The 12,974-nt window shown below is 40.1% G+C and overlaps 2 protein-coding genes across 2 annotated transcripts; one reads left to right on the top strand and one right to left on the bottom strand.

Moving 5' to 3' along the window:
• Positions 1-250: 250 nt before the first annotated feature.
• On the top strand, positions 251-1,171 carry LOC117498296 (olfactory receptor 11A1-like). The gene has a single exon (XM_034150308.1). It carries the CDS (start codon positions 251-253, stop codon positions 1,169-1,171), a length of 921 nt encoding a protein of 306 aa, XP_034006199.1.
• A 4,395-nt stretch (positions 1,172-5,566) lies between these two features.
• Positions 5,567-6,487, bottom strand: LOC117498298 (olfactory receptor 11A1-like). Its single transcript, XM_034150310.1, has one exon. It carries the CDS (start codon positions 6,485-6,487, stop codon positions 5,567-5,569), a length of 921 nt encoding a protein of 306 aa, XP_034006201.1.
• Between the last annotated feature and the right edge of the window lie 6,487 nt (positions 6,488-12,974).

Below are 12,974 nucleotides of genomic sequence, written 5' to 3'. Positions count from 1 at the left end.
ACCCTGTTGGTGTCCACATGCCTCTAGAGTTTCATTCATTTGTTTACAAGTTGGTCAGATCTTTGTGAAAAGTTTTAGTGAGATCTGTCGAGGGTGAAGAATCTGATAAAGAAGAATCCACAGAGCGGAGCTGTTCACTTTCTGAGGTGCAGGTTACTTTACATGTAACATTTCAAACAGGTTGTATGTTTTCATATCTTAATTCATGTATACTGTTAACATGATCTGCCTTGTTTTATACAAACTATGAATGGCTGGTGAATATAATGTGACATATATAACTCTTGATGGGCATGTTGAAGTGCAGAGATATAGATATCTTTATTTTGTGATCATGTTTACTGCATATGTTCTGATCATCTGCAGTAATTCCACTATTGTGTGCATCATTGTTTTACACAGAAACCTCCATGAGCCCATGTACATGTTCATTGCAGCTTTATTGATTAACTCTGTTCTGTTCAGCTCTGCTATCTATCCAAAGCTTCTGATTGACTTTTTATCAGAGAAACAGATCATATCTTATCAAGCCTGTCTGTTTCAGTGGTTTATTTACTACTCTCTAGGCTGTTCAGAATTCCTCCTGTTGGCAGCAATGGCCTATGACAGATATGTGTCTATATGTAAACCTCTGCAATATCCAAATATCATGAGAAAAAGAACTGTTAAAATGTTCCTGATCCTAACTTGGCTTCTGCCTGCTTGTCAGTCTTCAGTACCTATTTTAGTGAGTGCTAACAAAAAACTCTGTCACTTTAATTTGAAAGGAATAATTTGCAACAGCATGGTTCAAAAACTTCTCTGTGTGACTTCAAGACTGCTGAATATATACGGCTTGGCTGCTCTCGTAACTACAGTAATTTGTCCTGTGCTTTTCATTCTTTTCACATACATCAGGATAGTTATAGTTTGCTATAGAAGCAGTCAGGAGGTCAGGAGGAAAGCTGCACAGACCTGTTTACCCCATCTGCTGGTTCTCATTAACTTCACTTGTTTGTGTGCTTTTGATGTACTTTTACTTCGACTTGAAACTGATTTTCCTAAAACTGTACGTTTGATAATGTCTTTACAAATAATGTTGTATCATCCTCTCTTTAATCCCATCATATATGGTCTGAAAATGAAGGAAATTAATAAACAGCTGAAGAGATTGTTCTGCAAACGTGTCTAATGCGTCACAACTGATAACTGAGTTCAGTGATGCTGTTGTGTCATAATAATGCAGGGATGTGATTTATTTGATCATTGCACGTTAGTTAATGTGAGGATTTGTTTCAGTAATGCAGATGCACACTTTAGAGCAAACTTAACTTCATCAAAAAGTAATAACAGATAACGGAGCAATATTTAAGTTTTTCAAAATTCCTGATGAGGTCAACACTCCAGCAGCTGTAACTAAATCATGCTTTTCTGCTTCTGTCCTTACTCACAACATAGCACACCTTATTTATTCTTTTGTTCACTCTGAAATTGCAGAAATGGAACCCTGTTCTTTCATATTTGAAATCTTATTTTCTGCCTTTATTGTCACATAATAAATGTCATCGTAACCTCTTAAAAGCAAGACGGTGTGCTTTAAACTTTAATTTAGTGCCCTGCCAGACAAAGCGGATTCAAATTGTTTCTAAATAAATCAATAAACAACAAAGATCATAGTGTTGTTGCCGTCAAATGACTGTTGTTTGCATGTGATTTCTATCATGCTCACATTAAGTATAGTTCACAATCTGTAAGTTATTTAAAGAGGATGATCATACTCATCGGCCTCAAGGTTTCAATCAACATTTGAAATATTTCTCTCATTTCTATATTTGTTGTATTTTATCCGTATGTTAAAAAAAGAAAAAAAGTCTTGAACACTTAATTTCCAGCATTCATTTGCATGCATCAAAAGTCTTGCCAACTTTAAATGTAAAACAAAAAATGTAGGCAAAAGTTGACAGTTTTAACTATAACAATATAACAGAAATGTGGTTAGGCTCTCATATGTCCTCTTATGCTATCCAGCTATATTCATTTAAAACATTTGACTACTTGTGCATGTACGCATAGCTTGGTCCGCTTTTGGTAGTTTCTCCTATAATCTCTTGCAGGTAATGGGGGGATTCCTTTGCAAGGTGTAATTATCAACACCGCTCTCTTGTGTTCACTGTTTAGTATTGACACTGGACACCAGGCCTGGAAACATTCCCTTTCCGATAAAAAACAACTAGTGTATTGCGTGCTTATGGTGCATAGGCTTACTATTTGTTAGCAACACCATTATGAATCCTGAATACCTGTCTTCCCTCTTTAATGTTGCAAACCCGACTCAACTGATTGTTATGTACAAAGAGAGAACATGTAAATGCATGGTGTCACTTATGGGGTAAACAGACCTGACCAACATAACACACCTTATTTATTATATGGTCATTCTGAAATGTACTTGTTTTTGTGTCTCTCGTTTATGTCTTCATTTAATATTGGTAAAAATGAACATGTTAATTGTAATTGGTGCCCTGAGTCGATTACATTTTATTGAAGAAAACAAATAAACAACATAAACAATATTGTCCTTGTGGTCAAATTATTATTATTATTTTAATGAGTCCCCACTTAACATATCACTTACAAAACGTAGCTAGTAATTGTACGAGGACTCCTCATCCGTCTCATGAGATAAACTAACCCTCATGAGATAAACATCTCACCAGCCTTTGTTTATGTGTATTGTTGTATTATTGTTGTCTTAATGCATTCATTTACAGTGACAATCTCTTTGTTTATGTACAGGACAACAGAACATTCAGGCAGTAGGTGATGATTTAAATTGTAAGCATGAACAAAAGCAAAGACTCCCATGGCAGTAGACTGTGTTGTCCATTGAATATCGTAAAGTAAACCCTCTGGAGAGCTGTGTAAATGAGACTGCTTGTTTTCTTAAAGCACATTAAACTGTAGAGCATAATTTACCTACATTTGATTGATTTCGCTTAGTCAGTAGATTGAGAGAGGGAGAGAGAGAGAGCTGCGGTCCGCGGTCCGCGGGACTCGGCCTCCTGTCCTCAGAACTCTTATTAACCCCGGTACCGGACAATTGTTATTTGTTCTTACTCGGAACAGAGCTTTGCTTCCCAACCCCTGCCACTGTGCTACACAACAGCACATGGTAAAACATTACAATTGTATTGAGGTGCCAAACACAAAACTCTCTGATCAAGATGAAAGAAGACAGTTGGATCAAGTGCAGCCAAAGTGGGATTTTATTCAATGCAGAAACATATCCAGGCCAACATTACAAGATCCTGCCTCCCTGTGTTCAGATGTTCTTGTATAGCTTTTACTTAACCTGTTAAGCCCCAAAGCCCCCGTCGGCGTTTTTTTTTTTTTTTTTTTTTTTGTTTTTTATTAATTTTTTTTTATTTTAATTTTTTTTATTTGGATGGAATGAATACCTATCGTGATAATTCAATGTAATACATCATTTTTATAGTCTGGTACCTGAAAAAGGTCAAATGGCACTGATGGAACCAGATGTACCCAAATGTGCCGAAAGCTTATTCCGCCTGGAACTTTTTTTGCTAAACCTCTCTAAAAAAGTCATATTTAACTTGTTTTGCCTCAATCTTGATACAGGGTACTTATTATATGTTATAGTTTGGATTCCTAAAGCTTTTAGTCTACCATCCCATCATTCAAGGGTGGTTTTCACTATAAGTAATATTTTTTCTTTAGGCGGAGGTAAGAATCTACCTTTTTTTACTATGTTCCATCTGAATTTACTCTGACTGAGAAAGATCTAGATTGATTCTGACACTTCTACATCCAACTCACAGATGTAACCTTGCTTTGATAAAAGAAATTATTCATATAACCCTTTTAGAAGTGAAGTTGTAGTCATTTGAGCCTGAAACCTGAAAAACAGGCTCGGGGCTTAACAGGTTAAGATTGTATTTACCAACGTAATTCTTAATATGTTGTCTAATGATATCAGGGTCATACGGCAATGTGTGACGTCCCCGAACACCTTCCATACACAATCCTAATTGTAATCTTCACAAACATAGGAAACACAATCTAACTTGGTCAACATATTCCTTTTATATTTCAGCAGCAGGTGTCAGCCCAGATCACAGACTGGATGGGAGTAATAGGAGTTGGCCAGAGCGAATCAGGCAGCAAATCCTCAGGGAATGCCGAAAAATAATCCAGAAAACACATATGGGAAACATGGGGGCATCAGTAGCTCAGTCTTTAGGGACTTGGCCTGGGAACCGAAGGATCGCTAGTACATGAAACGTTAACGAGTAACTTTGATGGAAACTTTAACAAGACAACATTGCCATGAACTGACACAGAACACTGGAGAAGACAGCAGTGGTTCATTTCACAAGAGAACATGTACAGTCTGGAGAGCGGTTCGTCCATTCACTCACTGTCGCTGTATTTCTGGGGACCAAAGTGGTGTAATCTGCAGAGATATAGAAAACAGAAAGAGCAAACATTGCTTCAGCTTTGCAGCAGTAGAGCACAGGCACTGCACTAGTCATCAAAAGATTAATGTAAGCTCAAGAGAATTGCCCCTTAGCCTACTTATTCCAAAATGACCCCAAAACATGATGTGCTGATCAGAAACGTTAACAAACTCTTGACACAGTTTCTTCTTGTCCAAGTTGTACATTTTCTCTCTTTGTACATAACAAACAGTTGAGTCGGGTTTGCAACATTAAAGAGGGAAGACAGGTATTCAGGATTCATAATGGTGTTGCTAACAAATAGTAAGCCTATGCACCATAAGCACGCAATACACTAGTTGGTTTTTATCTGAAAAGAAGTGTCCCCACCTCCTTTCCACACAAAGTGACACCATGCCGGTGACCATACTGCGAGTTAAAGCAGTGGGAAAGGGAATGTTTCCAGGCCTGGTGTCCAGTGTCAATACTAAACAGTGAACACAAGAGAGCGGTTTCAAATGTTGATTGAAACCTTGAGGCCGATGAGTATGATCATCCTCTTTAAATAACTTACAGATTGTGAACTATACTTAATGTGAGCATGATAGAAATCACATGCAAACAACAGTCATTTGACGGCAACAACACTATGATCTTTGTTGTTTATTGATTTATTTAGAAACAATTTGAATCCGCTTTGTCTGGCAGGGCACTAAATTAAAGTTTAAAGCACACCGTCTTGCTTTTAAGAGGTTACGATGACATTTATTATGTGACAATAAAGGCAGAAAATAAGATTACAAATATGAAAGAACAGGGTTCCATTTCTGCAATTTCAGAGTGAACAAAAGAATAAAGAAGGTGTGCTATGTTGTGAGTAAGGACAGAAGCAGAAAAGCATGATTTAGTTACAGCTGCTGGAGTGTTGACCTCATCAGGAGTTTTGAAAAACTTAAATATTGCTCCGTTATCTGTTATTACCTTGATGAAGTTAAGTTTGCTCTAAAGTGTGCATCTGCATTACTGCAACAAATCCTCACATTAACTAACGTGCAATGATCAAATAAATCACATCTCTGCATTATTATGACACAACAGCATCACTGAACTCAGTTATCAGTTGTGACGCATTAGACACGTTTGCAGAACAATCTCTTCAGCTGTTTATAAATTTCCTTCATTTTCAGACCATATATGATGGGATTAAAGAGAGGATGATACAACAATGTTTGTAAAGACATTATTAAACGTACAGTTTTAGGAAAATCAGTTTCAAGTCGAAGTAAAAGTACATCATAAGCACCCAAACAAGTAAAGTTAATGAGAACCAGCAGATGGGGTAAACAGGTCTGTGCAGCTTTCCTCCTGACCTCCTGACTGCTTCTATAGCAAACTATAACTATCCTGATGTATGTGAAAAGAATGAAAAGCACAGGACAAATGACTGCAGTGACGAGAACAGCCAAGCCGTATATATTCAGTAGTCTTGATGTCACACAGAGAAGTCTTTGAACTGTGCTGTTGCAAATTATTCCTTTCAAATTAAAGTGACAGAGTTTTTTGTTCGCACTCACTATCATCGGTACGGAAGACTGACAAGCAGGCAGAAGCCAAGCTAGGATCAGGAACATTTTAACAGTTGTTTTTCTCATGATATTTGGATATTGCAGAGGTTTACATATAGACACATATCTGTCATAGGCCATTGCTGCCAACAGGAGGAATTCTGAACAGCATAGAGAGTAGTAAATAAACCACTGAAACAGACAGGCTGAATGAGATATGATCTGTTTCTCTGATAAAAAGTCAATCAGAGGCTTTGGATAGACAGCAGAGCTGAACAGAACAGAGTTAATCAACAAAGCTGCAATGAATATGTACATAGGCTCATGGAGGTTTCTGTGTAAAACAATGATGCACACAATAGTGGAATTACTGCAGATGATCAGAACATATGCAGTAAACATGATCACAAAATAGAGATATCTATATCTCTGCACTTCCACATGCCCATCAAGAGTTATATATGTCACATTATATTCACCAGCCATTCATAGTTTGTATAAAACAAGGCAGATTATGTTAACAGTATACATGAATTAAGATATGAAAACATACAACCTGTTTGAAATGTTACATGTAAAGTAACCTGCACCTCAGAAAGTGAACAGCTCCGCTCTGTGGATTCTTCTTTATTATCTTGTGGTCCGTCAAACACAGAAACAGAAACTGGACCTTGATCTGTTTGAATCGTTGGGATATATTTAACACAAATGTACCCTCTGTGGATCTAAAATCTCCAAAGAAAGAGCTCCTACCATGTAAACACATTAATCAAACTCTAGAGGCCTGAACCCTTATATGTTGTTCCACTTGCTTTGCTCAAGTTATGTGACTGTCAAGTTTTTCTGTGATCTATACAAAAACATCTTTATTAATCAATCACAATAAGACTCAAACCTTTTTTGTGGATTATGGTTTTGTTGGGAGAACCACTCTCTGCCAAATGTTCCATCCCCAAATAAAAAAATGTTGGGTTTACTTTTATGGCCTAACTTGGACGTAACAAATATTATGTTCAAACAAAGGGTGATTCACAAGTGTATTTGAAACTACGACACCCACTGCTAAAAATCCACGGTTGGTTGTTTTTTAATCATATGAAAACCTCTATTGTGGTGGGGCTTCCAGGAGTTGTGGCTGGAGTTGGTTGGTGTTTGTTGTGGCAACAACTTAAGAATTCTTGGTGGACTCCAACAGTGAAAGAGTTTATCAAGCTGAAGAAGCAAGCCTTTGGGTCTTGGTGGGCCATGGGAAGTCGTAAAACTGTACACATGTAGTGTGGTGTCAGAAGGGCTGCAGTTACTACCAAAGCAAAAACGGAAGGAGTTTGAGGAGGTCATAGAGAAGTACATTGATAGGGTCATATCTTCACAATGCCTTCGCTGCATGGATTTGGACTATGCCATTGTCTAAAATAGGGACTTCACTGGTGACAAACAAGATGATCTACAAGCTTTCAGCCCACCAACCGGTTTAACTGATAAATTAGAGTTCTTGCGATTTGCTTAACCTCTTAAGCACGGCGGTCCCCCCATTGGACCCCTCCCACCGTTTATTTTTTCGAGATAATGTCTCAGGGTTTCTTAACATTTATGAAACTATTAATGTGTAGCACCAGATTAACGGGAAGAATCTCAGCTAACTGAAGACATAAACCATTTTTACCAAAACAAAACACAAGTCTCATAAGAAGCGTCTAAATGACCCCTGAGCGAAAAAATTCTAACGCACTGCGGCACACAATTCAAGATAAAGATACCCTTATTACTTATCGTAGCTGCAAATACAATATAGCCGATTAAAGCTGAGACTCCACAGCTTATTTAGGTATAGTATCATCACTGAGCGATCCGAACTTGCGACAGGGGAAGCAAACACAGACATCACAACACGTACCTTTACGGAGCATTTACGGCAGATCGTCTCACCGTAGCTGTCAATTAGGTCAAAAGACGTGTTCAATGGCATTAAAACGAAAAAAAAAAAATGCTGCAACTATTGATCCATAGGTTGATAATGTACCTGTGCCTTTGGAAAAATTATTTACAATCCATAATTCCATTTTTATGTAAAAATCGGAGCGGAAAAGTTAGCTGCTAATGGTAGCCACCAGAGTGTATGCAGCTTCCGATTTTGGTAACGCGTCACTCTCACTCCTTATTTGTTAACGTTTTGGTGTGTATATAACTTTCCCTCGATTCCATTGGCTCTAGCGGTTATAAAGAGATTTCATTCATCAAAATCGACCAAGGGGGGCGAGAGATACAGATGGAGCATCTTATTTCAGACTCCAGCATACAGCTTCCTGCCTACTACCAGCCAGTTACCTGCCTAAGACCTGCCAAAGACCAGTATCTGGGAATGTTAAGCCCTCCCACTATTTTCCAAGAGGGCGTTGCCAGATTTTCAATTTCAGGATTTAACCAGGAGATGGCGCTATATATTAAATAACTATGGCCAAACTAAGACTTAGTTTTTCACAAGAGAAAATGCAGATATTATATAAAAAACTAAAGTTAAAATCTTGTTTTTAATGCCCCAAGAGCAATAAAAACACTTGTTAAAAAAATCCTGAGTGATGCTTTCATAAATTGCATTTAGCTGACGCTTTTATCCAAAGCGACTTACTATTTAATAAATGATAAATAATTATTCATAACAAATATGAGTGATGTGTGATTATTATTCATGCTATATACTGATATAGGGCTAAGTAAGCAATCAATCCTGCAAATTAACCCTTAGTTGTGTGAGTAGAAATACAGAAATTCTGCTCCCACCTAAGGCCAATGTTGCAATATTACAACATTTCCCTAAAAACGTACCAAAACGTAAACATTTTTAAAACTCTTTAATTTCTGCTCCAGAGGCCAGGGGTTAAATTGGGATTTGATATGTGGGGGGGCTCTGTTAGAAGGTGCGACGGGGGAGTGGGGAGAGAGTTAGGCGCTCGTGAATTGTCAACGGGGGGGGTTGACATCAGAGCATCGTCCTATGGGCTTAGCCCCGGACAGGTACAACAGGTATTCACTCAGAGGGGGGTACTAAATGCCACCCATTTACATGTAGGCAAACAAAATCAACATACAGTAGGGGGGTGGGGGATGGTGAACGGTATGGTCAATGTTTGTAAACACAATCCCCAGGATGTGTCCTTATCAAACCAAAATAGAAAATGCAGATATTACACTCAGACATTGGAAAAGTCTATGTTAAAAAGCCTCAGTCATGTTCAGCTATGTTACTATTTATAATGTTATTGTTGTTACAACAGAAGATGCTTTTCTTTATATTGAAGTTAAATGCATCAATCTGGTGCACTTTGAGGTCAAAATTAAGAGATTTATGGATACCGATGGAAAAAGCTGTGTGTGAAAGTTTAAATCTTCCTTATTGAGCTTTAAAACAAATGAATAACGACTATATATAATAATAAAATAAACACCGGCTGTCGTTATGCCTGCTGTAACGTTAAATTACTCCGTTCTCCGCTTAAGTAATTATGCCGTTACAAGCTTCATAGTTGTATTTATCATCTAAATTTGCCGAAACAAGTTTAATATTCTGAAAGCCAAGACTTTGTTTATTTGAAATCAGATGAAAACAAACTGTTACGGACCCTGCCGTGTTATCTTGATATTTCCGGCACAGACCCTTTCATACCGGCAATGCGCGATAGAAAAAACAACATGGTGATGTTTTGTAAATGATTACATGTCTTATTTAGCACAGACTATGATCCTATCCGTGACATATGGATCTTAACAAAGATCCGCTATACATTAGTACCAGACATACTGTACATTGTGGTGATTGACATTATTCACCCACGGATCTATGGGTTGGGGTATTGTTCTGCACGGACATTTTAGTGAACCAGACCAGCTGTTTCTGCCGGTCTTCGCTTCCCGGGCATGAAGTTGTTTACATGTGTGTTCAGATGCTAAATAAAAGTTTAGCTTGTACTTTTGATACCCCGCCTCCGACTCCCGTCTCTCGGCACCACAACATCCAGTTTACTGTATCAAAGTTGATTTCACATGAGCTCCAGTGTGGAACCCCACTGCACCCCCTGGTGGATCAATGATCCATTGCAGCTGGCTTCACAATAATTAAATGTATTTATCACGGGGGCGGTATCAAGTCAGACTGGGGGCCGGCTCTTCATCACGAACCGATCACGGGCCGATCACGGACTAATCACGACCCTTGCGTTTCAAACTGTCTGAAATAAGATGCTCCATCTGTAGATCAAATCCACCGAAATGACCCCAGAAGTGGGGTTTTTTGGCTAAATCTCTCTAAAAAGGTCAAATTTCACTTGTTTTGCATCAATCTTGATACAGGGTACTTATTATATGTTGTACTTTGGATTCCTAAAGCTTTTAGTCTACTAACCCATCATCCAAGGGTAGTTTTCACTATAAGTAAAAAAGAATTTTTGGACGGACACTATAATTTACAGTTTTTTACTATGTAAAATCTGAATTTTCTTTAAAATAAAAAACATCTATATTGATTCTGACTTTTCTACATCCAACTCACAGGTTTATCATACTTTGAGAATAAAGATTATTAATTTAACCCTTTTAGAAGGGAAGATATGGTCATTTGTTCTGGGAATGTCATTTTCGAGCCTGAGACCTGAAAAACAGGCTCATGGCTTAAGAGGTTAAAACTTGGTACATCAAGAGGTCTGTCCCAAGGATTAAAGTTCCCAGTGTTTCAACAGTATACCCCCAAGCCTTGAAATAATACGGTTAGTTTGCATTGACTTAGTTCCTGCAGGAAGGGAACCTCCCACCTCATGGACGCTGGTAGAATGGTAAAATCTTTGGCAGTGTACAAACTAGCGATGGACAAGCGATGTACACTTCGCTAACTCGGCAGTGCCATGGCGTGCGCGCCGTCCGACGTCCGAGTGTTGGAGGTGCTACGTCCACACCGCTGGTATCCACTTCGAGTAACTTTGTCCACTTGCCATTCGTCCAATGGGCATTTCACCCGAAGCGATCCGGATTCCCCCAATTTACCAGTTAAAAAATGTTTAAATTCCTGCGTAAGGCGCCGTGCTGGTGGCTGCCTGTTGCATGCAGCTCCCGGTGTTTTATTGTTCTTTGTCTTTTTGTTTACTTTTATTCTCTTAGTTGTACTTTTTTCTTTGGATATTTATTTTGTTTTGCAGCGAACTATGGCCACGTTTTACTTCGAACGTTTTCTGGTCATTCTTCTGCTACTTTTTTCACTTTTTGTGTCGGAGAGCCATGCTCAGAGGAGTGATGGCATTGTTTACACGCGTGAGCAGCTGATTGCGCTGTGCCGACCCGTGCTGCTGCCCGGAGCCAGGCATGACATCCCGGAGGAGCTTCGGAGGCTCAAGCGGGGCTGCAGAGCTGGGGCCAAGCTGAGGATGAAGAAGAAGATGAGGTACAAACCCTGTGTACCGGCCATCATAATGGGGAACGTGAGGTCTTTGGGGAATAAGATGGATGAGCTCCGCGTGCTGACGAAGACGCAGTGGGAATACCGTGAGTGTAGCATCATGTGTTTTACCGAGACTTGGTTGCACTCGCTCATCCCGGATAATAACACGGCTCTCCCCGGCTTCACGAGTGTTCGGGCGGACAGGGACGTTATTCTGAGCGGTAAAAAGAAAGGAGGAGGGATTGCACTGTATGTGAATGAACGATGGTGTAATCCTGGACATGTTACTGTGAAGGAGCGTTTCTGTAGCCCGGACATTGAACTGCTAGCTGTGGGATTACGTCCATTTTATCTACCTAGAGAACTTTATTCTGTCATCGTAGTTGCTGTCTATATTCCACCGAACGCGGACGCGGAGGTGGAATATAGACAATATAGACTGGTGACGTCATTCACTCCTCTGTGGCCAAACTCCAAACTCTTCACCCAAATGCATTCATAACAATAACTGGGGATTTTAACCGTGCAAAACTGGACAAATCTCTGCCTACATTCACTCAGTATGTGAAATGCCCCACCAGGGGAAATAATACTCTGGATCTTCTATATGCTAATACCAAGAATGCATATTGTGCCACTGCCCTCCCCCCCCTGGGCAGATCTGACCACAACCTCGTCTTTTTGGCTCCTAAATATGTCCCACTGGTGCAGAGGCAGCCTGTATCCACCAGGACTGTGAGGAAATGGACTCCAGGGGCTAATGAGGCTCTACAGGACTGCTTCGAGACCACTGACTGGGACGTGCTTTGTGTGCCACATGGAGAGGACATCAATAATATGACTGACTGCATCACAGAATACATCAACTTCTGTGAACAAACAATATTACCGGCTAAAACTGTCAACTGTTTCCCCAATAATAAACCCTGGATTACTAGTGACCTGAAAACTCTTTTAAATAAGAAAAAGGAAGCTTATAAGTCTGGGGACAAATCAATGCTGAAGAGTATCCAGCATCTACTGAGAGACAATTTGAGGAGGGGCAGAGATTCGTACAGGAAGAAGCTGGAGACTAAGCTCCAGCAGAACAATAGCAGGGATGTCTGGGCTGGGATGAAGGCTATCACTGGCTTCAAAGGGAGAGACAGACTGACTGTGGGCACCCTGGAGAGGGCCAACGAGCTGAACACCTTCTTCAATAGGTTTAGCTCTCCGCCCGCTGCTGTCTCCTCCACTTCCTCTTCTCACCTCACCTCCTCCTCTCAGCCTGGCGTCAACATCCCCCCTCTGCTCACCACCTACACTTCACACCTCTCCTCCACCACCCAGCCTGGCTTCTGCACCCCCCCTCTGCTCACATTGCCGCTGACCCCCCCCCCCCCCTCTGCTCATCTTGCCTCAGACCCCCCCCCCCTCTATCCCCCCTGCCATCAAGCCCCCCCCCCCGCTTCACTGTGAGCACAGGACAGGTCCAGAGTCAGATGGAAAAACTCCACCAAGGCAAGGCTGCTGGCCCTGATGGTATCAGCCCCAGGGTCCTGAGGACCTGTG

This window comes from Trematomus bernacchii, unplaced genomic scaffold (genome assembly GCF_902827165.1).
Source record: "Trematomus bernacchii unplaced genomic scaffold, fTreBer1.1, whole genome shotgun sequence".
NCBI classification, from domain to species: Eukaryota; Metazoa; Chordata; class Actinopteri; order Perciformes; family Nototheniidae; genus Trematomus; species Trematomus bernacchii.
The sequence above is the reverse complement of the archived record's forward strand: the minus strand, read 5'-3'. Positions and strand labels throughout refer to the sequence as shown.